This window comes from Neovison vison, chromosome 13, assembly GCF_020171115.1.
Source record: "Neovison vison isolate M4711 chromosome 13, ASM_NN_V1, whole genome shotgun sequence".
Lineage (NCBI taxonomy): Eukaryota > Metazoa > Chordata > Mammalia > Carnivora > Mustelidae > Neogale > Neogale vison.
This window is the reverse complement of record NC_058103.1, coordinates 79,789,335-79,816,786: the sequence shown is the minus strand read 5'-3', so window position 1 is coordinate 79,816,786 and position 27,452 is coordinate 79,789,335. Positions and strand designations below refer to the sequence as shown.

General features: G+C 39.1%; 2 protein-coding genes across 2 annotated transcripts in view; one reads left to right on the top strand and one right to left on the bottom strand.

The window, feature by feature from the left end:
* The first annotated feature begins 2,035 nt into the window (after positions 1-2,035).
* SLC24A5 (solute carrier family 24 member 5) overlaps positions 2,036-27,452 on the top strand; it is a 28,553-nt gene continuing 3,136 nt past the window's right edge. Inside the window, exons 1-6 of the mRNA XM_044229566.1 lie at positions 2,036-2,156; positions 3,077-3,256; positions 22,584-22,667; positions 22,761-22,864; positions 23,203-23,303; positions 24,994-25,277. Coding sequence (XP_044085501.1) covers positions 2,036-2,156; positions 3,077-3,256; positions 22,584-22,667; positions 22,761-22,864; positions 23,203-23,303; positions 24,994-25,277 — 874 coding nt within the window. The remainder of the gene's footprint in view (positions 2,157-3,076; positions 3,257-22,583; positions 22,668-22,760; positions 22,865-23,202; positions 23,304-24,993; positions 25,278-27,452) is intronic.
* Positions 22,950-27,452, bottom strand: part of MYEF2 (myelin expression factor 2) — a 41,136-nt gene continuing 36,633 nt past the window's right edge. Inside the window, exon 18 of the mRNA XM_044229560.1 lies at positions 22,950-23,838. The gene's annotated coding sequence lies outside the window, so the exon portion shown is untranslated. The remainder of the gene's footprint in view (positions 23,839-27,452) is intronic.

Below are 27,452 nucleotides of genomic sequence, written 5' to 3'. Positions count from 1 at the left end.
AGTAGAGAGCCTGCTTCTCCCACTCTCTCTGCCTGCTGCTCTGCCTACTTGTGCTCTCTCTTTCTGTTAAATAAATAAATAAAATTTTTTAAAATTAAAAAAAAATTACAAAGTAATCAATCAACGAACATTTTTTTTTTAAAGATTTTATTTATTTATTTGACAGAGAGAAATCACAAGTAGACGGAGAGGCAGGCAGAGAGAGAGAGAGAGAGAGAGGGAAGCAGGCTCCCTGCTGAGCAGAGAGTCCGATGCGGGCCTCGATCCCAGGACCCTGAGATCATGACCTGAGCCGAAGGCAGTGGCTTAACCCACTGAGCCACCCAGGCGCCCCTCAACGAACATTTTTAAAGTAACTACTATGTGAAGCACTCTATTCCATTGTAATTGGCTGGTATCTTGAGGTATGTACTATTTCCCAGATTAATATTGGGCACTGGAAATACTATGGTTTGAATGTTTGTGCTACTTTGTTTGTTTGTAATGATTAGTTTTATCAGTTGGTGGAACTACTGCATTTTGGAGAGGAAAGGCTCATGCAACATATCCACTCAGCACAAAATTAAGTGGCCTCTACCCTGGCCTCGGCCACTGCTGACTCTGAGGTCACGGTCTCGTGGTCCAGGGCACCACCTTCTGTGGGGGTCAGCAGCCCAGACACTGCTTGCTGAGAATCTGCTCTGTTCTGAGCTACACTTTGGTGACTCATTGTCCCAACCTCACAACCACACCACACATCTGGATAGACAGTTCCTAGAAATGATCGTTTCAGAGAGGTTTATAATGGCTACCAATTCCCAGCAAAACAAAAGGGCGTTTGAGAATTTTTACCAACCCAGAATCATAATAAGCATCCGGAAACAACTTACTCTTTTCCACCAGAAAAACCCAGTTTCTAAATCTAAAACTTAGCAAACACATCAATTTTTATGCTTTTTCTGCAAAACAAAGGAACCACGAGAATTGCGAAACTTAAAAAAAAAAGAAATCCTTTGGCCAAGAAGCTTTTACTGTAATCAAAAGTAACACATTAATAATAATAAAGACAGATGATAGATAAATAGGTAACACTGACCATGTGGCAGAGGCTGTTTTTAAGCAGATTACATGCATTCATTTATGTCATCCTCACTACAGTTGAGGTGGCCTACCATTCCCTTTTTACAGAGAGTAGAACTGAGAAGCAGAGAAGTTAAATAACGTGCCCAAGGACACAGAGCTAGGGAGTAGCAGTGCTACGACCCAAACTATGTGGTCTGTGCTATTAGGCACAAGTTACTTCATTGCCCCAAGTTCTTAATGCCTTGGCAAGTGCAATAAATGCTAGGGTAGGGGAGTTAGGAGTTTGTCTTTGAAACCCCCTGGCCTGTCGAATTTGCATTTCAAAATCTCTGGCAGAGAGCACAGCTAATCAATGATCAAATAGCATCCACCATGTCTCCATACAGTTCTTGAAGCTGTCCGCTTCTCCCCACCCCCATTGCTACGGCTCTGGTTCAAGCTCCCATCATTTCTCCACTAGATTATTGCAACAACCTCCAAAATTACCTTTCTGTCTCTAGCCCTAATGGGAGAGGAGGAGGAGAGGCCCAAAAGAAAGATAAAAACGTGCATACCTAGCCAAAGAATTCACATACACCAGTCCCAGCAACTTCTAGAAGTGAGGGCTGGAGACGAAGCAGTTGCAAACTCAGGTCATTCCAAATCTAGAGAAAGTCAAAATCACAGCCACTATGAAGACTAGTAAATCAAACCATGCCATAAAGAACAAGCCGCCTGGATCTGCCTCAGGGACGACTACAGCTGTACACAGGAATCTTCTGCTCTCCTCCTCACCTCCCCCAGCCTCTCTGGAGCTTGGGGCTCCTGATCAGAGGAGACTGCCTGGCTCCTTTCACCCTCCCTCCTGCACAGGCCTGGCTGAGATGTATCCTGGGCAGGGCAGTGAGCAGGAAGGAGACTCCTCACATGACCCAGCTTATTCCACCCTTTCCCCCTTCCCAAAGCAGCACTCTGCAGTAAGAGAACAGCAGGAATGCCGACCGAAGGGGGCCCACGGTGGGCAAGAAGGGCTCTGCTCCTCGGCATCCTCGGGGCTACTGCACGCTTGCCTCCCCCGAGTGCCTCCCTGCCCCAGCGTCTCCTAAGGGCCACAGGTAGGTGGACACTGGGGTCAGCGGCCCCTGCCGCAGCTGCCATGTACAGATGGAGGGACAAAGAGAGGAAAATACTCACTTGACTTACTTCGGCTCATGCTTCCTCCTCTGATTTTTAGCATTTGGAAGAATATCAAACGCTTTTGATCCCTCAGATAAGTTCTCAAAGATAGCTCAGAAAGAATTCACAGGCTTCATGAAGCAGGCGAGTCTCCAGTTTTTATTGTTGGAGACTTCATCATGAAAAAAAAAATCTTCTTTCATCTTAGAAATTCTCTCTGCAACAGTGGAGGACGCTTCACAAGCCCGTGGGCAGCTTGGGCTCTGAAATGGGAAAATGAAATTGTACAGATATTAGGAATCTTTCTCACCAGAGATATAGTTTCTCTTTGAGGAGGAGGAAGGGTTCAGAATTCTCTTTTAAGAAATAAAGCAGACAAGGAAGAGTGATTTCATGATTTTTTTTTTTTAATTCTTTCACTATCATCAGCTTACTTCATTAAAGCTCCTCTTTTGGGCCCCAATAACTATTTTCTTCAAAAAGCTCTACATCATATTCAAAATGCCTTATCCATTTCCACGAGGGTTCTTAAAATTCCATCTGGTGACCGCACACTTACTTTTCTTAAGAAATCCCTCTCTGTGGGCGCCTGGGTGGCTCAGTGGGTTAAGCCGCTGCCTTCGGCTCAGGTCATGATCTCAGGGTCCTGGAATCGAGTCCCGCATCGGGCTCTCTGCTCAGCAGGGAGCCTGCTTCCTCCTCTCTCTCTCTGCCTGCCTCTCTGCCTACTTGTGATCTCTCTCTGTCAAATAAATAAATAAAAGCTTTAAAAAAAAAAAAAAAAAAGAAATCCCTCTTTGTGGGCTTGGAACTAGCGACACCAGCATACTTCGAATTTTCACCTTCTTTTCCTTACCAGGAAATAGCACCCAATGTGTTATGTCTCCATCACTGGACTTTCCCGAAGGGTTTTTCACAAAACAGGAGCGCACAGAGGGAGGCATTGTCATCGACTTCCTAATTATCCTTTACATGTTCATGGCCGTGTCTATTGTCTGTGACGAGTACTTCCTACCCTCCCTGGAAATCATCAGTGAAGGTAAGTGGTTGGAAACCTCCCCCATAAGCTTCCGAAATGTGGCGCCACATGCGCATGGTTGTCTTTAAAACAGCTCAGCAAAAATTTTGTCCGTCTCAGCTGGTAACAGAGCACGGACTTCTGTGTTGAGGGGTCCTACCTCAAGGAACGGGCCTGTGTGTGGTTTTTCTTGGTAGTTCGTGTGCAGCGTGGCATCTTTAAATGAGTACCCGCCACTTGTTATTACAATAGGTCTCTCCAGAAACTCTTTGTCTCCTATACTCCTGGCCATTTGTGAGTAAACTGTTCCAAGTTTGCACATTTGTGCCCTTGATGTGTACACGTAAGATAAGGCCTTCCCAATGCTCATTTTATACTTTAAAAAACCTGCTGTGTTACTCTAAAATTGTTTCAATTTTTTTTTTTTTTTAAGATAGATGGGTGGTAAACAAATGACATTTTTCATTTCAGCCTTATGCTAGTAAGGAGACTAACTGGTGTTTATGAACCAATAAATAAGTAATAAGTCCTGCATCTTATGTAAAGTGACTTCAGGTATCAGATAATTGTAAATCCAGTTATTAAGCTCAGTCACTGGTTTCTGAAAATAAGATCTGCCAGGCCAAGCCTCTTTCTTCTGTCCTCTCAGCCATGTAGATCACACAAGAATTCTGAGCATAGACCTTTCCTTGGTATCCTCGTCCCTTAAATCAGGATGTCAATGATGAGTCATGCCCTATGCAACAGAAGTGCCAGCAGAAATCTCCAGTCTGTCTCCAGCTTGGTTGGTTTAGTTGACTGAGCATGCTTACCTCAGAGAATGTCAGAGTTAAGGGTTAGGTGTCCAGCTGCATGCTTACAGGATTGTACAGAAATAGCATCCACCCCCAGCACCCCTATCCCCACCCCCACACACACTCTGCTAGCATTTCTTCCCAGGGAGAGCTAGAACATTAACTCTCCCTTTTCCCAGGGCCCCAGCCCCCTGGCCCTGCTGAAATGCTCCTGATTTTCTCTCCTGTTCACTGCACCACTGCAGTATCCTTAAGACCTACAATAGGACCTGACAAGACCAGAGGCTCTCAACACATATTTGTTTTAAGAAAAAAAAAAAAATTCATAGAACAGGTCAGTGTAAGTTTGTTATAATTATTATGACTTAACTCAAGTAGGTCTAAATATCATCATTTTTATATTGGCATTCCATTTTATGACGACCTTGATATTTTTCTATAAAACAGATTAAATTACTTTAACATAGTATTTTTACCTAGACTGATAAAATGCAAGGAAAAACGTAAAATCACCCAGAGATCCCCACAGTCAGCATCTGATGTATTTTCTTTCAGACTTTTGGGTCTTGATATAAATACAGTTTGAGGTTTTTTCTTTTTCATCATATTTTATTCCTCACACTTTCCCATATTCTTACTGTTCAAAAACGTGATTTTTAATGGTAGCATGATTTTGTAAATGATGTAAGTATCTAACACTGGGTTTTATATATAGTAGGTACCCAGTAGAAATGTATAATTTTTAAAATTATTTTCTTTGGACATTTGGAGGTTTTTTTATTTCAAGCAATAAAAGCCTGTACTTGTATAAAATCTTTGCAAAGTTCTCTGATCATTTTTTTTTAATTTTATTTATTTATTTGACAGATAGAGATCACAAGTAGATGGAGAGGCAGGCAAAGAGAGAGGAGGAAGCAGGCTCCCTGCTGAGCAGAGAGGCCGATGTGGGGCTCGATCCCAGGAACCTGGGAACATGACCTGAGCTGAAGGCAGAGGCTTTAACCCACTGAGCCACCCGGCGCCTCTCTGATCATTTTTTGATAAAGATACAGAGCTATGTGTATTTTGAGCTTTATTTTATACATTGCCAAAAACACTTCACATAGGGTATGCTAACTTAAACCTCCAGAGTGTGGGATAGCTTCTACTCTAGAAAACCATGAATAATAGCATAATAAATGTTTTTGTTAATTGATTTAAAAATGGAACTTCATAAAATTTGGATTTATCCTATTCTTTGTGAGGCTGAACATTTCATGTTTATGGAAATTTGTGGTTTTGCTTTTTGCTTTTTTGCCCATGTTCTAACAGAAGGGTATTTGTCTTTTTATTATTGATTCCCAAGACTTTTTTTCATATAAGGATATTAACACTTTTTCTAATATAATTTTATATCATATGCTTTTCATATTCTGCTGTTTGCTTTTGTATTTTGTGTGTTTCTCACATTGAAGTTTATATATTTTAAGTGAATTTATAAATATTTTCTTTTATGATTCTCCTTTTGGTTTTTTTTTTTTAAAGATTTTATTTATTTATTTGACAGACAGAGATCACAAGTAGGCAGAGAGGCAGGCAGAGAGAGGGGGGAAGGGAAGCAGTCTCCCGGCTGAGCAGAGAGCCCGATGTGGGGCTCGATGCCAGGACCCTGAGATCATGACCTGGGGTGAAGGCAGAGGCTTTAACCCACTGAGCCACCCAGGTGCCCTCTCCTTTTGGTTTTATACTTCGAAAGACATTTATCCCCAGGTCAGAAAAATTGTCAAATTTTCTTTTACATGTAGTTTCTCTCTCTCTTTTTTTTTTTCATTTATTTCTTTCTTTCACTAAGAATTTTACTATAGGTGCAATGCAATCTTCAGAAAGTTGACCAATTTTCACATACTAAATTCTTACATATAGATGTATGTACATCCGCTTCTATACTCTTAACTTTTGTAATAATCTCCCTTTTGCCAGGACTGAAACTTTAGTTAGAAAATCTAAATAGATCATGTTAATTATATTAAAATAAGAATTTTTTCATTTTTATTTATCTTATTTTTTTAAAGATTTATTTATTTATGGTAGAGAGAAAAAAAGTGTTCAAGCAGGAGAAGGGTAGAGGGAGAAGGAGAGAGAGAACCCCAAGAAGACCCCATGCTGAGCTGAGAGCCTGACTCAAGGCTCAAGCTCATGACCCTGAGGACCATGACCTGGACGCCTGGACTGCCTAGATGATTCAGTCAGTTAAGCGTGACTCTTGGTTTTGCCTCAGGTCATGATTTCAGGGTGGTGAGATCGCACCCCTCATCAAGCTCTAAGTTCAACACAGAGTCTGCTTAAGTTTCTCTCTCCCTCTTCCTCTGCCTCTCACCCCCCCACTCCCGACCCCAGGCTCACACATGGTCTTTCTCTAAAATAATTAAATAAATCTTTAAAAACAATACAGAAAAAAAATAAAATAAAAACAAAAACTAGGAAATTCTAAATTCAAGGTACTTTGTCCCACCCTGAAAATTTCTCTTCCTGGAAAATAGAAAGTAAAAAAGTTTTGTTGGTTTTTTTTTTTTTTTTCATTTTCACATTTCTAAACAATGACTTGACTAAAAGAATAAATTCATCAAGAATTTTGTTTATAGAAAAATTGTCTTGGGAGCAGTAAATAAATAAATAACTTTTCTAGGCCTGCAGCAGAAACTGCATTAAAATTTAGATTGCTATTTCAAAATAATCATCATTAAGTGACTTCACAGACGATTTATAATAATGACTTCCACCAGGCCACTTGTGGAATTACTCTGAAACATCATCAGCAGACAAGTGAATCACTCTTTGCTCTGAAATATGATAACAGTAGATAATACAAATGTGTAAATTTGTATTCAGTCCAGAACTGGGTCCACAATTACAACATGTGGGAGGTAGGGTGGGGAGTGCAGTTCCCCCAACAGCAAGTAATTCTGACACTATCTACCCAAAGATAGCGTCTGATTCCAGAATGCCCCCACACTTGGCCCTCACTGCCTTCAGATGGTGTCTGCAAGCCCAAGTATTATCTATGCTTCTGACTGACTGGCTATTGATTGGGAGTTCCAACAACCCCCTTCTTGGGTTTCGGCTACCAGGCATAAGGCTAGGTTCTTACCTATACTTCTGGCCAATGGGCTATCAATCAGAGGTTCCCATGACCTCCTCCTTAGGTTCAATTAATTTGCTAGAGTGACTCACAGAACTCAGAGAAACATTCTACTTACCAGATTACTAGTTTATTGTAAAAGGATATATACTCAGAAACAGCCAGAGGGAAAAGATCATGCAGCAAGGTACAAGGAAGGGGAGCAGAGCTTCTATGTCCTTTCCAGACATGTCACTCCTCCAGCTCTTCAAATCCCATCTTTTTGTTTTTTGCTTAGGGAGGTTCCATCACATAAGCATTGACCACTGACAACTGATTCAGCCTCCAGCCCTTCTCCCTTCTCCTTCCTCTGGAGGCCAGGGGTTGGGACTAAAAGTTCCCATCCTCTAATCACGTGGTTTGCTCCCTTGGCAACCAACAGCCATGCTAGATAGTGTCCTAAATATGCCTCATTAATATAACAGAAGGCACCTTTATCACTCTCTACACTTAAGAATTTCCAGGGCTTTTGGGAGCTGGAAGCCAGAAACTATGGATAAATATATATATATATATATATATATGTATATACATATATATATATGTATATATCACAATATCACAGCCCACTTCCTGGTCTTTACACACATATTCCCCTATGGCAAAACAACCATGGCAGTCCCAAAGATACTGGCCTATTACCAGACTCTCATTGGTAACTATCCAGCCCACTGTGCTGGTCTAGATGACAGACAGCAACACTAGCAAGCGCCTCTCCCTCAGCCCATTCCTCATCACACAGTGTAAGGCCACATGGTGCACAACTAGTGAGCTATTTTTACTACAAGCAATAAAGCTGATTTCACTATTAACCCCAATTTGGCAAAGGGGGTGAAGGTACACCCTATCCCACCAGGCTCTCAGCAATCATAACAGAAGTGTTAAAGACATGGTCACAGTTTCTGGCTTTTCATCCTCCCTGCTTCCAGCCCTTGTAGCTGCAGTCCTGGTCCTGGGACCCCCTGCACCTAGCAGGGGGACAAAACAAACAAAACATAAGTTGCGGCAACGTGTGGAAGAATGAATTCCAACAGCTCCCTTTCCCACTCTTGCCCAGACCCACCAGAAACCAGGAAGCTATCAAGTGGGGCCACCCCTTCAGGACTCCGCACTTTTAGGGTAAGCACACTCTGGTGATGGCTGGTGAGCCAGTCCTCCATACCCTTTTCTTCCCCCGTTTTCAATAACCAGTGTTTCAATCGCCCATTCCAATTCTCCATCAAACTTATCTCTCTGCCCATTGTTGGCTGTTATCGGTTGCAAAATGTGTTCTTGGTCTGAAGGAACCATGCAATTATCTTCTGCTCCTATTATTTTATAGTATTTTGAGCATTTGCTTCTAATACCAAGGAAGCAACACCCAGTCTGGAAGCAGTAAATAATCCTGTCAGGCAGGACCCATTTGTAGCCCCCGAAGGTTACCAGCATCAATCTCACTTGCCAGCTATGTTCAGGACCTTCCCACCAGGGAATCTGACACATAGCTGTCTCTGTCTCTCTTGTTGGCAGGTAGGACAGCTCTTATTGGCATTTTGTGCTTCAAAGGGTGCAAGAAAAATGTGTCTGGCTTCAGCCCATCTTTGCACTGCTGCAGACCCTCCTGTCTAGTCATTTCATGGACCCCCAGGCAGCCATCTCAAGGGAGCACACTGGGATATCTACTTACCTATTTCAATCACCCTCCAGACTTAGAAGGGTGTTCTTCTTATAGGCTCCTACTTTACGCACCTTTCAAATTTTCATAGTGATTTCCATAGGGTTGTGTCTTATATAGACATATATTTAGTACCCAGGTTCCTATTGCCTTTCTAATCTGACCATATGGCCAGGCCATTGGGCACTGCGTTGGAAACTACTCTTCTCCATCACTGCCCAATTTATCCACACTTGCACATAAGGTCCTCAGTGAGGGGTCAACCCAAGGGACTCTGGCCCCTTCATCAATCTTTAATTTGATTCATCTGCCTAACTACTGCCTCAAGTGGTTGCTGGTCCATTTTCTCATAGTAACCGCTACATTCCAGTTTTTATAATTTCTCCAGACAAGGTAAATAGAACACATGTGTTTGGGGTCCTTTAATGATGGGTGACCAATAGGGGGTCCCATGGGCCCACCAACCTTAGGTAACACTCATTAAAACCTTTGTTTTAACCACCAACCTTAGGTAACACTCATTAAAACCTTTGTTTTAACCCAGTCAATGTCTGCTTTATTCATCCCATTTCCTTTTTTTTTTTTTTTTTAAGATTTTATTTGTTTGTCAGAGAGCGAGCACAAGCAGGGGGAGCAGCAGGCAGAACAGGCAGAGGGAGAAGCAGTCTCCCTGCTGAAGAGGGAGCCCAATTTGTGACTCGATCCCAGGACCCTGGGATCATGACCTGAGCCAAAGGTAGATGCTTAACTGACTGAGCCACCCAGGCATCCCTATTCATCCCATTTACTAATAATCATCTAAAGACTTCCACCCTGCTGGGACAAGTCCTACCACTTTCTCCTTTCTGATTCCTTTGTTTTTCCCTTTCAATATTTGGTTTGTTCATGTATTTCTTAATAACCTTCTAGAAATTTTCATTCACCTTCTTGGAAACAGTCCCTTGGCACTCCCCTTGGCCTCTTCCCATTTTCTTATTAATTAACCTAATGTTTTCATTGGCATCTGTAAGACCCATGCGAGGAATCTCAGCAGATTTGATATAGATTCCCTATTTTTCTGTTTTGTAACAATAAGGTGATATGGGGTGCTCATGAAGGCTCCCTTAACCACAGCATCTGTCATGACATGGGTAATGGACATATTCAGTGGGTGAACACCCTAATCTTCATAAAGCCAGTCCCACATGGCGTACATACAAAGCATTATCAACAGCTTTATCTGGGATGTCCCACTTGATATTCATAAGGAAAACTGGGCAGTCCGCATTCTCAGGGTAAACAGACCATTCCATGTCTTTTATCCAGTCCTTCTCTCTCTGGGATAACTTCCTATGTGTATGGATCACATATAGCCATCTGTAATTTTTTCACAGTGAGCTAGCTCTATGTCCCATTAACAACCCAAACATGCTCTTTCACTCTGCAGTGTCCAAAACCAGACACAGCCCCCAAACCACCTTTACAATGCCCTTAGGAAAGGTTCCTCAGGAAGCTACTGATACCAATACACAAAACGAAACAGTTCCTTCACACTATACCCTCTGGTTTCAATGGTTTCTCGTTTTTGCTGTTTTTCTCTATTGACCACTTTCTTGGCAACCAGAGGTCTTAAAAGTACTTTCTGATACCCCTGTGTAATTCTCCCCTTGCTGGGAGGCTCTGAGGCTACTAGCCTATGCTCAGACTCACTGAAATTGGAGCTTGATTTAGCATCAAGATTTGGTCAGGCATCCTCTTTTAGTTTAGCTATTACAGATAACAATAACTAAAGGGTAGAATATTTTGCCTTTTCCCATACTTCACATTTCCTTATGCATTAAGTGAATCAACCACAGGAGTTGGACCCATCTCTAAATTCCTGGTAACTTTTATCTTTAGTTAACTTTTACTCTTAGTAACTGACCACAGCACAGCTGCGGCTCCATACCATGGGTGACCACATGGCCACCCAGAAATCAAAAGTTCCTCATTCCCTGTCCTTTCACCTTTTCTCTTTCCAAACCAAATGCTTCTGTGAGCCAGGGTCATTCTAGCAAACCCCACTTCACTGATGCCAATAGGTTCTGAACCCAGTTCCAATGTATATGCATGGGGGTGGGGGAGGGTTCCCACACCAGCAAAAGCAATGCTCAGACACTAGCACGGTGTCCAAGATATCAATTCAATTCTGACAGTATTTGCCTGGAAATAGCATCAAATTTCACGGGTTAAGGGCTCAGGCCTACAAGACTTCTCTCCCACCCCCCAATTCAGATGCCATTGCAAACTTGTGCTTCTGAAAACTAGCTATAGATTGGGGATTCCAACTGACCCCTCCCTGGGTTTCAGACACCAGTCATAAGCCCAGGTTGTTACCCCTACTTCTGGCCAACAGGCTATCTATCACAGATTCCCACAACTTCCTTCTTGGGTTCAATTAATTTGCTAGAGTGGCTCACAGAACACAGAGAAACATTTTACTTACTAGATTACTGGTTTATGAAAAATAATAAACATATATAATTATATATAAAATAAATATAAATATAATAAATACATAATTATGTATAATTATATATTTGTTATATACTGGTATTATAAAATGACATAATAGCCAGATGGAAGAGATACATGGGGCAAGGTATAAGGAAAGGGCATGGAGTTTCCACCCTCCTTGAACCTCCACATGTTCACCAACCTGGGAGCTCTCCAGAAAACTTCTTTTGAGTTTTATGGAAGCTTCATTAAATAGGCATGATTGAATAAATCATTAACCATTGACATTGGATCCAGCTTCCAGTCCCTCTCCTTCCTAGAGGTCAGAGGTGGGACTGAAAGTTCTAACCCTCTAATTATAGTGTTGGCTCTTAGGTGGGGCCCAAAAGTCACCTGGTTAACATAATGAAAGATGCCTTCATCGCTCTCAATGCTTAGGAAATTCCAAGGGTTTGGGGAGCCTGAGTCAGTAACTATGGCTCAAGACCAAATATATATGAAAAATACATTTTGTTCATATATTTTCATCTGAATGACCAAATATATATTTCTTATAGATCACAATATCGCATGTATGAGTGATGGATGCCCACACTGCTGCTAAATCTTCTTCAGCTGCTAGGAATTGACCCTGGTCTTGAGTACTGAAAATACCTGGCAACAAAATGAGATAGAAATAGTGCTGGCTAGATTCATTTTTTAAGTGCCTATAGATTAATTCTGTCATTTCTCTGTTCAAGGTCTAGCATACTCTCATCCAAATTAGGACATCAGCAATAAAAAAATTTCCCTGAAATTTGTTTACAGACACAGGAACTAGCTTCAGAGAAGTCTGCAAATGCTTTATATTTCCCCAAGTTCTTTGATGAGCACTGAGTTGTAATAATTCCACCCATTTTGTCAACTAATAAGGATTATATAATCCTGAAAACAGTTTACTGAAGCATTCCACAGTGTGATGGAGGGGTTTTATTTATATATTTATTTTTTAGCTATTTATCATAAAACAATTATAGAAGACCAAGCATGGTTCTAAACTAAATAGAGATAGTTTCATTTAGTCTTCACAAAAACCCTACCAAATCAGGACTATAGATTAGTTTTACTGATGAGAAAATTGAGGCTCAGATGATAACTAATTGCTTAAGACTATACAGCCTGGGGGCACCAGGGTGGCTCAGTGGGTTAAGTGTCAGACTCTTGGTTTCAGGTCAGGTCATGATTTCATGAGTTGTGGGATTGAACCACAAGTCAGGGTCCTCAATTAGCGGGCAGGGGGATCTGCTTGAAAGATTCTCTCCCTCTGTCCTTCCCCCCCCAACCCCACCAGTGCTCTCTCTCTAAATCTTTAAAAAAAAACAAAAACAAAAAAAAAAAAACTACACAGCTTGGACCCTGCAGAGACTGTTCTCTCTAACGCCAAAATCCAAGAATGTTCTCAATTTTACACATTCTTGTTTGAGGTTAACTGCCATAATATGGTTATTTCGGAAGTACCGTTCTATTTAAACAGTCTTAAGTGGCATTTTCCTCCCAAGGGAATGGAATTTTGACCAAAACAAAAAAATAGATCAAATACCCATTGTTACTATGGAGGAACTATAGTACAAAATAAATAGAATCTGCTGAATTGCTTAAATAAAAAATCACACTATAGCTGTCCAGAGCATTTTACCTTAGAGATAAGATCTGGTTTCTGGGGTGCCTGGGTGGCTCAGTGGGTTAAGCCGCTGCCTTCGGCTCAGGTCATGATCTCAGGGTCCTGGGATCGAGTCCCGCATCGGGCTCTCTGCTCAGCAGGGAGCCTGCTTCCTCCTCTCTCTCTCTCTGCCTGCCTCTCTGCCTACTTGTGATCTCTCTCTGTCAAATAAATAAATAAAATCTTTAAAAAAAAAAATCTGGTTTCTGAATTGAGAAATAGGATGAGGATTCAGGGAAGGGGTTAAAAGGTGTCATCAGAGGTGGAATATTATCTGAGATCAAAGAAGCTAGAGGTAACGGGGTAAAGAACATACTTAAGGGAGCTCCCTCATCCCTGCCAGCCATGCTCCTCTAGACCCTAGACCCATAATTGGTGGGCACACTGAGGTGTGTGGGTGACAGAAAAATGGAGACAGAGACAGCTCATAGAGCTGTGTGCCACGTACAGGAGGTAATATAACTAAACTGCTTACACAAAAACCTAGAACATAGTAAACATTCACAAGTTATTCATTATTACGTAAGAATAGACTACAAAGACTATAATCCTTTACTCAGCAAAGATGGAAGTGCAGAAGGTGAGTGATCGAAGTCAATATGAATATATTTGGGGCAAATACCAAATCTAGGGAGCATCTGCTAGAGCCTGAACACCAAGTTCAAGGCAAATAAAAGCAAGTACTACCTTCACAAGCTAGGAGGTAAATTTATGAAATCCACTCTTTGATCTAATAATCCATGCGGCAACTTAAATGATACTTCCTTGGGATATTCTGTTTAGGGTTCCTTTTACTTCTTTTACATTAAAATTCATATGATTTTATTCTATCTTTAGCAATCTTTCCTTGTTTAAAAAATGATATCTTTAAAGTATATTTAATTTAAATATAAATTAATATTTCATATATGATATAAATTAAAAATATAAACCATATTAACTGTTAGCCCAAAGAGGACTATTATCTCTCATCTCTATAAGCAGTCCAATTTTAGAAACAACAAAAGTTCAGTATAAAGCCAAAATAAATCCTTTTTATGTGTCCTTTTGATAGGTAATGGGGACTTATTTAACCACTGTTTAAAGCAGCTTTCTTTACCTTTTTCCAAGCTAACTACAAAGAAAACTGAGAACGCTTTATGACTGGTCACTTGATACAGCCCAAAGACTACCATAAGCTCGCTAAGACATTTACTTTTCTTTTTAAATGTTACACTAATATACTACTCAGAAACGCTAATCCCTCCATTGTGCTGATCCTTTGAGGTATTACATGTCTTAAGTGAAAATTATCTTAATAAGGTGTTGGGGAAACATACTTAAATAAAATATTTAATTTTGTATTAAAAACTTATTTTGTTCATTTTGCTTTGAACTAATGTTTGCCCATGTTCAATTTCAATGTTATGTCTCAGAAAGAGTAAGAAAGAAATGCAAGTTTTAAATCCACATAGAATTGGTTCTAACTTGATAAAATTGAAAGGGAGTTTAATAATTCCATGAGTGTGGCATTTGGATAGCCTACAGTTTCATGGGATTGTTGGATTCTTAATCCTCCTGAAATTTACAGAGGCAAAGCCTTCCCAAAGAACAAAGAGTCTAAGAATAGTGCTTCCTCCCTGACTCAAGGGCACTCATCCTTCTCTCAAGAGCATTTCCATCCTCTTTGTTTTTCTTTTCCCTCTGACCTAAGTTGTGGTTCCCCTGGATTTGCATCTAAATCTACCCCAGGTGTATGGATCTAGATAAGTACCCAGTCATCTGGGTATTACCTGAGTAGTCTGCAATAGCAGAAACAGACAATAACAAAAACAACAACAAAAATAAAGCTATACATTCATCTCTTCACTTTACCTACATGGATAACAAAAGAGTAGCTTCTTGGAGTAAAAAAGAGCTAGGTGCCCATCCCATCTCTCCAATTACTATCTATGTGACCTTGGGCAAGTTATGGAGCCAAAACTGAGGTAACTGTGAGGTTACATCTTATGCATGTGTTATATGATAAGCTTAGGAAAGTTGGAAATTAATTATAATATTATAGGCCTCAGACTGGGGGTTTGTGGGAGTCCTCTTAAGTGGAATTACCTTCAAAGCATTATATTATATTATATTATATTATATATTGCATATAAATTACATATTATACAGGGTTTCAAAATTTATGGATAACTATAAAGAACTCAAAATGTATTTATTGCTAAAAAATCACAGAATATATATGTACACATATATATGTAGCGCATTGAGAAGCTAGACATTTATTCCAAAAATCTAAAGTTTTACTCGAAATTTTTCTAAAAATACATTTGAAATTAATGTCAGAAGCAGTTTTGCAAATCACAAAAAAATATATCAGCTTGCTGTCACACTTCATATTGGACCCAAAATAAAACTAGACAGGGGACGCCTGGGTGGCGCAGTTGGTTGGACGAATGCCTCCGGCTCAGGGCGTGATCCTGGAGTCCCGGGATCGAGTCCCACATCAGGCTCCCAGCTCCACGGGGAGTCTGCTTCGCTCTCTGACCTTCTCCTCGCTCATTCTCTCTCTCACTGTCTCTCTCTCTCAAATAAATAAAATAAAAAAAATAAATAAAATAAAATAAAATAAAAGTCCTTACTATAAAAAAAAAAAAAAAAAAAAACTAGACAGGATGACTACCATCCCAATCACTAGATTTGGGTATGAATGACCTTTGATTGGTTCCAAAACTATTTATTTATCTATTCACAAAGCATAAAAATTTGCTATCACTGGGGACCTTCTAAAATTGAGCCAGAGGGTGCCAAATTACACACACATATATATATAGCTTATGCTTATAACTCATATCAAAACATGCATCATGAGGGGTGCCTGGGTGACTCAGTGGGTTAAAGCTTCTGACTTTGACTCAGGTCATGATCCCAGGGTCCTGGGATCAAGCCCCGCATCAGGCTCTCTGCTCGGCAGGGAGCCTGCTTCCTCCTCTCTCTCTGCCTGCCTCTCTGCCTACTTGTAATCTCTGTCAAATAAATAAATAAAATCTTAAAAAAATATATGCATCATGAAAACAGCTGTAAATATCTTTAAATTATAGCAGTGGTTAAAACACAATGGCAAACATGTGACTCTTCCCCTTCTATATTTCCACTCTATCTCCTAAATTTTCAATAATGTAGGGGGTTTTTATTAAAAGAAATTTATTTAACAATAAAAAGTGGTATAGAGTCTAAAAGAATAGAATCCATATTCTATGTTTTGATAAAAATTGATAAAATTAGAAGTTACTTCAAAGATCATGTCATCCAATGCTTCATTGTACAGACAGCAAAACACAAGTCTTGTCTGAACGACTTGTCTGAAGTCTCATATTAGGGCAGGGCCAGAATACAGGTCTTCATTTTAGTTTAAAACTCTTCCTACTGAATTATATTTCCAGAAGAGAGTTTTCAAAAACTGTTATAAGCTTTTTAACATGGCGCCAGAGAAGACAATATGCTTAAGAGAAAGTCTGATGAGTTTTGGTCTAAGTCGTGGTACCCATGGACCACAGTTCATTATCATAAATAAAGTTGCACTTTATTTAAACAATGTAATGATATCTAAACCTATAAAGAAAACTCACCTTGAACAATCTTCCTATATCCTGAAGGAAATGTGATTATTCCTTTAGAGTAATAAAGAGGAAAAAAGAAATAGCTCTAGGGGAGAAAAAACCAGAACAATTTATCTTCAATAATAAACTATAGCAGAGAGAAATGCTACCCAAAGGTCAGCGAAGACAAAGTCAGTCTATTCTAAAGTTCAAAGATATAAACCATTTTACAAAATATTCTTAGAACCTTAAGATATAACTTGTTAAAATATCTTTGAAGTTTTATATATCCATCTTTACAGAATCTTTCCTTTCATAACTCAATTAGAGTCCAGTGAATAGCAACCAGCTTTATTGTTACTGTCTTTTGATAGTTCAGAAGAGTTACTTATTTTTCCACCTTGCAACAAACAACTCAATAGATCACCTTTTCCCTCCTGAGACTGAATTTTTCTAACGAAGCATTCTTCAGCTAGTGTTAAGCAGCTGAAGATTCTTCTGGTCATTCACTCTTCAGCTGTACCGAGTTTGGACATTTAGTTCAAAATAATGCATTTTTCTTTTTCAACTTCATCCACGTATTATCAGGCCCTGGTTTTATTAGAGAACTCATGATAATCCAATAACCAGTATCACTCCATTGATACATCTTCTGGAATATTCTGGAAAACTTCCTAAGTACCCCTGAGTCCTAGTAACTATTATTTCCCCTAGGAAAGACTAGAATGGAGACAGTAATACACCCATGCCAAGAATCAGGGAAGAAAATAACTCAGTTACCCATCATGTTATAATTGGCTTGTCTGAGTGCCATTTTTATACTAGGTTTTTGTGATAAAACAGACATAGCATTGGATTTAGAAACAATAGATTCAGGGTGTATGCCCAAACTCCTCACACTGAAGATCCTTACTATCCATGAAACTGAGGTCCCTGGACCTGTGTCTTCATCTGTAAAAAAGAAATACCACCACTCATATCTGAGGATAACTGAGATGATTAAATTGTGTACATGAAAGTGAATTGTATACCTTGAATGTAAGATAACATTTACTTCACTCCTAAAATGAAAAAACTTAACACAGAGCAATATGCCTTATCATGTCCTATTTTAAATTTTATGGCCAATTGGTCTTACTACAGATCACAGGGATGAATAGATGGATAGATTGATCAGTCGATGGATAGGTAGATACTCTAAACAGCAAAAGAAATGTTATGAAATCTGTTTCACGAAACATTACTTCACTCCCTTCATTCATCACTGCAACATGTTCATCAGGCAACATGACCAAAGGCAAATAGTGAGGAATCATTCCAGCTCTTCTAAGAGGACTTTTCACAAAATGGCTCAGCCTCCAGTTAGTCTCTCAGACCAAATATACCCCATGAGAGAAAAGATGACCAGGGCTGGTTTATCACTGACAGGCAGTATGTGGATGCCTTTCCAAGCACTTCCTGTATCTTTCAAAATAAAAGCCAAAATCCTTGCTAAGATTTACAAGTCTTACCTGATCTAGCCACTTACATTATCTCTTACTGCTCTTTACACTCTTTATTCCAGACATGCCAGCCTTTTTCTGTTTTTTGAACACACAGGCTAGCCTCTAGCATCCAATCTTTACACTCACTCCTGCCTTGAGCACTCTTAGCCCAGGTACAGGCACACCTCAGATGGTGGAGTTTTGGTTCCAGACCACCACAACAGAGCAAATACTACAATAAAGTTGTGAGTGAAATCAGTATTTTGGTTTCCCCCATGCATATAAAAGTTATGTTTACATTAAGTGTGCAGCAGCATTATGACTAAAATGTTCATACCTTCATTTTAAAATGCTTTGTTAAAAAAACGCTAACCAGGGACGCCTAGGTGACTCAGTTGGTTAAGCAGCTGCCTTCGGCTCAGGTCATGATCCCAGGGTCCTGGGATCGAGTCCCACATCGGGCTCCTTGCTCGGCAGGGAGCCTGCTTCTCCCTCTGCTTCTGCCTGCCTCTTTGTCTGCCTGTGTTCGCTCGCTCTCTCTCCCTCTCTCTCTGGCAAATAAATAAATAAAATCTTAAAAAAAAAAAAAAACGCTAACCATCATCTGAGCTTTCAGAGCATCATCTTTTTGCTGGTAGAAGGGGTCCTGCCTCAGTGTTGATAGCTGCTGACTGATTGGGATGGTGGTTGCTGAATGCTGGGGTGGCTGTGGCAATTTCATAAAATAAGACAATGACTTTAGCCACAATGATGGACACTTCCTTTCATGACCAACTTCTCTGTAGCATGCAATGCTATTTGATAGCAGTTTACCCACACTAGAACTTCTTTCAAAATTGTGGAGTCCATACTCTCAAACCCTGCTGCTTCTTTATCAACCAAGTGTATGTAGTATTCTAAATCCTCTGTTGTCATTTAACCGTCTTCAGAGCATCTTCACCAGGAGTAGATGCCATCTCAAGAAACCACTTTCTTTGCTCATCCATATGAAGCAACTCCTCATCCATCACAGTCTTGTCATGAGATTGCCACAATTCAATCGCATCTTCAGGCTCCACTTCTCATTCTAGCTCTCTTGCTATTCTTACCACATGTGCAGTTACTTCTTCCACTGAAATCATCAAAGTCATCCACAAGGGTTGGAATCAACTTCTTCCAAATTCCTGTTCTGTTCTGTTGATATTTTGATCCGTCCCATGAATCATGAATGTTCTCAATGGCATCTAGAATGGTGAATCCTGGGGCGCCTGAGTGGCTCAATGGGTTAAGCCTCTGCCTTCGGCTCAGGTCATGATCTCAGGGTCCTGGGATCGAGCCCCGCGTCGGGCTCTCTGCTCAGTGGGGAGCCTGCTTCGCCCTCTCTCTCTGCCTGCCTCTCTGCCTACTTGTGATCTCACTCTGTCAAATAAATGAATAAAATCTTAAAAAAAAAAAATTGAATGGTGAATCCTTTCCAGGTTTTCAGTTAACTTTCCTGAAATCCATCAGAGGAATCATTATCTATGGCAGCTATAGTCTTACAAAATGTATTTCTTAAATAATAAGACTTGAGAGTTGAAATTACTTCCTGATCCATGGGCTGCAGAACAGATGTTGTGTTAGCATGAAAACAACAGTCATCTTGTACATTTCCATCAGAGCTCTTGAGTGACCAGGTGCATTGTCAATGAGCAGTTATATTTTGAAAGGAATCTTTTCTTCTGAGCAGCAGGTCTTAACAGTGGGCATATAATATTCAGTAAACTGAACACAGACCAAGTAGATTTAGCCTCATTCTTAAGGGCCCTAGGATTTTCAGAATGGTCAATGAGCATTGGCTCAACTTCAAGTCACCATCTGCATGAGCTCTTAACAAGAGTCAACCTGTTCTTGAAGCCTTGAAGCCAGGCTTTGACTTCTCCTCTCTAGTTATGAAGAAAGTCTTAGATGGCATCTTCCTCCAACAGAACAGTTTTGTCTACACTGGAAATCTGTTGTTTAGTGTAGCCACCTTCATTAATGAACTTAGCTCAATCTTCGGGATACCTTGTTGCAGCTTCCACATCAGTATGTGCTGCTTCACTTTGCACTTTTATGTCATGGAGATGGCTTTTCCTTAAATCACATGAACCACCTCTGGTAGCCCCAAACTCTTCTACAGCTTCCTCATCTCTCTCAGCCTTCATACAATTAAGGAGAGTTGGCGCTTTGTGGATTAAGTTTTGATTTAAGGGAATGTAGCATCTGGTTCGATCTTCTAGCCAGACTATTGAAATTTCCTCCATATCAGCATTTAGACTGTTTTCACTTTCTTACCTTCTGTGTTCACTAGAGTAGCACTTGTAATTTCCTTCAAGAACTTTCCTTTGCACTCGCAACTTGGCTAGCTATTTGACCACAACAGCCCTACCTTTTGGCATATCCCTGCTTTCAACATGCTTTTCTCACTAAGCTTAATCATTTCCAGCTTTTGATTTCAAGTGAGAGATGCACAACTCTTCCTTTCACTTGAACATTTGAAGGCCAAGGTAGGTTTTTTCACTGGCCTAATTTCAATATTTTTGTGTCTCAGGAACTAGGGAGGCCTGAGGAGAGGGCGAGAAATAGCAGAATAGCCAGTTGGTAGAGCAGTCTGAACACATACAATATTTATCAGCTAAATTCACTGTCTTGTATGAGTGAGGTTGAGTATGGCAACCCCAAACAATTCCAATAATAACATCAAAAATCTAACACAACACATATTTCACTTGTGTTTCTTTTCACTAGAATGAAAGTTCCACAAGAGCAGAAACTTTTGTCTATTTTTTTCTGTCCTATTCCTAGCACTTAAAGAAGCATCTGGCATAATAGGTACTCAGAAAGTGTAACAAATTAAGTGAACAATAGCCAGGTGTTCAGTTATCAATGGCTGCTTAACCAATCACCCCAAAATTAGTGGCTTCAAACAACAATCACTATATTACCACTCACAGCTTTGAGGGTTTACTGGGCTCAGCTGGCAGTTCCAGCTTGAGGTCGCTCATGCAATGACAGAAGGCTGGAATTATCTTAAACCTTCCTCCCTTTCACATGTCTGGTGTCTGGGATGGGGAAATTCAAAATTTGTGGGCTGAAATAGTTAAGGGTACGTCAGGCATCTCTGCTTCTGTATGGTTTCTTCATGAGGTATCTCCAGTACAGGAGTTCCGTGGAAGTCGGAGTTTTATGTGGTGGCTTGGGGCCCTAAAGTAAAGGTCCCTAGGGAGAATCATGATAAAGTTTTGTCACCTTTTATGTCCCAGCCTCGGCGATATTATGGCCCTGCCATGATCTGTTACTCAAAGCAGTTACAGGACATATACACTCCTCCATTTTTTTGGTTGGGGGGAGGGCAGGAAATGGAAAGGTTCTCGAAATTCACGCAGATGCAAATATTGTAGCCATCTTTGTAAAATACAATCTGCCACACTAAGAATAAAAAAGCATGCTATTTCTATGGGCTACTTTTTAGTGTACCAGCAAAGCCCAGTTGGGCATTTCTGATGCAACCTGTTTTGGCCTCCCCAAAGCAAGTTTTCAACATGGCTTTCTCTTTTCCTTCCAATAGTAGATCCCTTAACTCTAAAATTGAAGGAGCCAAAAGTTTCTTAAGACTCGCATCCCAGGGTTGCTGGGGGGACGGGGGATGGGAGAGAGTGGTGGGGATATGGACATTGGGGAGGGTATGTGCTATGATGAGTGCTGTGAAATGTGTAAGCCTGGCAATTCAGACTTGTACCCCTGGGGATAAAAGTACATTAAATGTTTAAAAAATTAATTAATTAAAAAAAAAAAAAAGACTCTCATCCCAGCAATCACTAAAGATAAGGAATTTCCACACTTGTTAAGTCTGAGGGATATACACAAACTATTTGAATAGTAGTGTTTTCTCATATTTCCTACTCTAGAGCAGTCTTAATGGTTTTATGTCTTAAATCAATAGATTCTAATTATACAATAGTAAATCTTTTTGGTTCCTAGTTAACCAGTTTCCTCTCATTTGTAATGACAAGGTTGAAATTGCCAATTTGTGAATAAGCTCCTTAATTCAGGTTCACTTGCAGATCTTAAAAACAACCAATATTTACTTCTTCCTCCTATTTCAAATTGGATTAAGACTCCTGAAATACTTTACTTTCCCAACTCCTACTGGAGCACTGTTGACAGTGTTATTTTAAAGAATTTATGCTGTCACTATACACCTACAAGCCATACAGCTAGAAAAGAATCTTTTCTGGGTCCTAAAAAACCCCGTATCTTGGCATTCACAATACTGAGTCTCAGCATAGCTCCACAAGCCCCTGGTCTTCTTTCCCTTCCTACAGAACCATTAAGTAATGAATTCACAGAGAAAGTAAGGCACTGGATTCCTCTTTTTTAACCTGCCTATTTTATTTTTCCAGTTTAAGTCACTGTCAGTGCTTTTCTATGAAGCTATAGATTTGAATATTTAGGTATAGAGACATACTTTCATTTGCCACTTTAACATAATTTCATTTGTCTTCAGCCCTTGGATTGTCTCAGGATGTTGCAGGTGCAACTTTTATGGCAGCCGGTAGTTCAGCTCCTGAATTAGTTACTGCTTTCCTGGGTAAATATTGCTCCTTATATTTTCGGCTTACTCAATATGATTTTCTCGTCTTCAAGTCTAGTAACACTTACTTAGCAATTACCTTGCTCATAGGTGTATTTATCACAAAGGGAGATATCGGCATTAGCACCATCCTTGGATCTGCAATGTATAACCTCTTGGGCATCTGTGCAGCTTGTGGCTTGCTATCTAATGTGGTATGTAAGAAAACATCACTCAACATGTTTATTGTTTTGACAAACTCTTAAAACTATTTATAATCTAGAACAAAGAAGGCACTAGTAATGTGTTCAATCAAATTTATTAATAATCAGTAGAAAAACATGTATTCCATTAAAGTTTACCCACAAATAGCTCTTGGTCAAATTTATGAAAACCAAAGTAGGCTTTAAAACACAATTTTTCTTAAAATTCCTTTCTCTAAGCAAAATGCAAAAGATAACAATATTTGGCTACAAACATACAATTTCAGTATCACACTAAGCATGTACTTAAAGTTACAGTGTAATGGAAACAGTAAATTATCATTTTACAGGTCTCAACGCTATCATGTTGGCCCCTATTCAGAGACTGTGCAGCATATGCAATTAGTGTAGCCGCAGTTCTTGGCATAATATTCGACAACCAAGTTTACTGGTAAGCTTGAAATAATTGTTACTCTTATGTAAAACACAACTACAGAGAGTATTTTATGAAATTCCAATGCTTTAGCTATTTTTTTTTTTAACGGAGATCTCAGTTATCTGCCACTTCTGCACCATTTTCCTGTATGCCTCTGAGCTAACTTCCTCATCACAGCTGCTGGTTGGGCTTTCCCATCTTTAAAGTTTTTATAATCATGTCAATCTCCTTGTCTCACAATCACTGGATATTACCAACCTTCCTTCTTTGCACTACCTGTTCAGAAAGCCTCCCCTTTTGTTGTCTATTAAAGCCCCAACAGTTGGGTTTTTCAACTACTGGGTTGTTTACCTTGCCTTGGTTAGAAGTGGTCATGGTCACAAGACTGGAGAGAAATGATGGAGGAAGTAAATTTTAAAATCTTCAGGTTCTTCCAACTATCTCTCTGATGTTCATAATTGATGTTCAATTATAGCTTTCTTCTTCTAAGAATCAACAATATTTAGGTATTAATAATTGTTTGCCTTCTTTGTAAACTCCCAGTATCTTGCTGTTGCAAGAAAATGAAAAAAAAAGGTGAATCAGTGGACAGCTAATAACTTTTTCAACTAATAAAAACCAGGTGTTTAGTAGGTGTTTAACACTACGCTAGGAATCATAAGGGATGGAGAGGAATATATAATGCACAAACAAAGAGGTTGTGCATTGCTCAATGCCAGAGGATACCAGAAAAGAAAACAATGTAAATGGCACCTTTCTGGAATACTACAACTTAGCAACCCTGCAAAATACCTGCTAACAAGAAACTTAAAATCTAGCAGGGAGAAAAATTTCTAAATGAATCATCCTAAAATCTGTTCTGTTTCCCAAAGAAAGACCAATGGATGTAGTAGGGATCCTTCTGGGACCCAGCAGTCATCTCTAAGGGGACACTGACAAGGATAGTATCCAAGCTTATGCTCCCTCCATTAGGGAAATCAAGAACTCTGTGCTTCCAGCTGTAGCAGAAATTCACTGGCTATCAAATAAAAGGTAAATGACAGGTGCAAATATGATATTAGCCAATCATAACTCTTTAGGAAATCAGAGCACAGAGTAACAGTGCTCAGGGCCTAAGGTATAATTTTATTTTTAAGACTATCCTCGTCTTCTTGTGAATACATGCCAAATTTAATTACATCAAAATAAACTCTGTAACTGAAAAGTCCCAGTCAAAGACTCATATATTCTGAATATTTTACACAAAATTCTTATATGGGATTTGAATAGACTCAGTTGAAATGAACTAACTGATACTATATTCTTTTATAATTACCATACGTTTTGGGGAATATTTGCTGCCAATGAACGGAGATGGAGAATGCCCATCACTATTCATTAACTTTTATTCTGAAAATCTACAATTATCATTTTCAAAGCACTGTTTATGCCTACCATTTATAAAGAATCTGTAAGTGAAGACAATGAGTTTATAATTCTTGGTTTTATTTGAAATATAGAAAGGACTCTTAAGCTTTTATCAATTTATAGTAATGCTGTAACCAAGCGAGGACATATCCATAAAACCAATATACACCTAGAAATGTTCTTTGCTTGTTCTATTGCTATGCTGTAAAATTATTAAGCAGATATGCCCAAAGCTATTAACTTTTAAAAAAAAAAAGTGTTTTTAATTTTCAAACACACAAATTTCTCTGATTTATAGGTATGAAGGAGCTTTGCTGCTTTTAATATATGGATTATATGTTTTGGTGCTGTGTTTTAACATTAAAATTAACCAATATATTATAAAGAAATTCAGTCCTTGGTGCACCTGTCTTGCCCAAGCTATGGAGGAGAGCAGTGAACAACAGCCACTGATGGGATGGGAAGATGAGGGTCAGCCATTCATCCGTCGGCAATCAAGAATTGACAGTGGGATATTTCATGAAGAGTCTGGCTACTCTCAGCTTCCTTTAAGTTTACAGGATCTTAGTCAGGTTTCTGAAGGTAATAAGCACATAATGCCCACTATTGAGTCTATTCACTAGAAAAACTTAAAAATCTCATTTCAATTCAGCAATTACTATATATACTTATGTAAAAGATACTGTGGAGGGGAGGTGAACCATGAGAGACTATGGACTCTGAAAAACAATCTGAGGGGTTTGAAGTGGCAGGGGAGTGGGAAGTTGGGGTACCAGGTGGTGGGTATTATAGAGGGCACGGCTTGCATGGAGCACTGGGTGTGGTGAAAAAAAATAATGAATACTGTTTTTCTGAAAATAAATAAATAGGAAAAAAAAAAAAGATACTGTGGAGATTCAGAAATGACGAAGAGGTGGTCCCTATCTTTAAGAAGCTTCCAGCGCTGTACAGAATAAAGAAAATAGCTAAAATATGAAGGTTTTAGTACTATAAAAGAAAAAAGTGTAAATGTAGTTCCTAAATGGGACGGATTGTATAAAATTTGATGGCTACATAGAAAAGATTATCACAGAGAAGGGAGTATTTAAACTGAGCCTTGTAGAACTGATCAGATTTTAGCTGATGACCTGATTTATGAACAAAGCTACATAAATAAATATGTAATGTGTATAGTAACAGCTATAGAAGTCTATTATGTAAATGATGTAGAAGTAAGAGTATAGTCTATATTTGATGCCAAGGAATTAATATGAGCAAGAGGCCTATTCAAGTACTAGCATACCTAGAGCACAGAATGTACACAGGAAGCAGAGAAAAGGTAGATAAGAAAGAACAGGATAGTAAGAGTCTTAAATGCTTTGTAGGTTTATGAAGCAGGGAAATTTGAGGACAAAAAAAATGAAGGTCTGTAAGGGGCTACTAAAAAAGCTGATGTTTGGTAGATGCCTAGATGAAAGGAAAGTAGGAATAAAAAAGACAATGCAAAGGAAGCATCACCAAGACTAGGCAATGGAAGGACTACATGGGACAAGAAAAGGGAGGAGAAAATTCTGAGGCTTTGTTCATGATTGAGAAAGAAGAAATACCACTTATAGAAACTTGGAATTTAGAAAAAAGGGCTGGTGTGGGAAAACATAAATAGTTAAGTTTTAAACATGCCATCTGAAGTAGCAGCAACACATTTAGATATTTAATAGAAGTCAAATTCATCCATGGCCAGAAATAAAAATTTTTGTGTTAGTTTTTTACAAAGTGGTTCTATGAAACAAATTCTAAATTTATCTAAGTACATTAGGAAGGGAAGTTATTCTTTTACTACCTTAAGAAAAAAAAAAGACCTTTCCCCTTTTTACAATAATTATAGTTTTTAGCCTTTCAAGTGCAAGTGGTATATATTGCCAAGTTAAATTTTATAACAATTCAAAAAGAACCACTCTAAATTTTTTCATTACATTAGATTACATCTAAAATTTACCTAGCGGCCTATTGGCTGGGGCTTGGCAAATTTTTTTCACGAGTTAATTTACCAGCATTAGTTGTAATGTAATTTGATCTAATATACGGGTACATTCTTTTGTAAATGCCATGCAAATTTTAAATAATTTTAAAGTGAATGCTTATTTTTATCCAATCTATTATTGTCTTCCATTAATTTAATAAAACAAATTGTATAAAGGAACATACTCGAGTTTTGTAAGTTATATTGTAGATTCCATGCTAGTTCCTATTTTTTTCAAGGTTCTTCTTAAGAATGGTAGTGAATTCCAAATTTGGTAAACTAATGGAAGAAAGAAAACTGAAGCAAGCCTCCAAAACTCACTTACAATGAGAATTAAGATGGAATATTCAAAACTTAATAAAAAGATAATGCTGTAATTATTTTATACCTCCTAAGTATGCATTATCTGACACACAGGGCAGGCTAGAGACATCAACAATACTGGGGAATAGAAACAACTGTAATAGCTATAATAGGTAGAAGCCAGGTTAATCCCATAAGCAAAAAAAAGTTACTAAAGACCATCCACACTGTAGAAAACCAGAGAAGTCCAACTGACACTACATAAACAATATGGCTAATATATTTAATGAATGATCCAAGATTATTTTGATGGATTTAAGGCCCCAAATCAAGAAACGCTGAGTATTACATTTTATACTATCTGCCCTAAAGTCTCAGTTAGTTTCTTTTTGCCAGCAGTATCAGTAATGAGGTATTCAAATGTTTTAAATAGCCTCTTAAAAACTGATACAGCT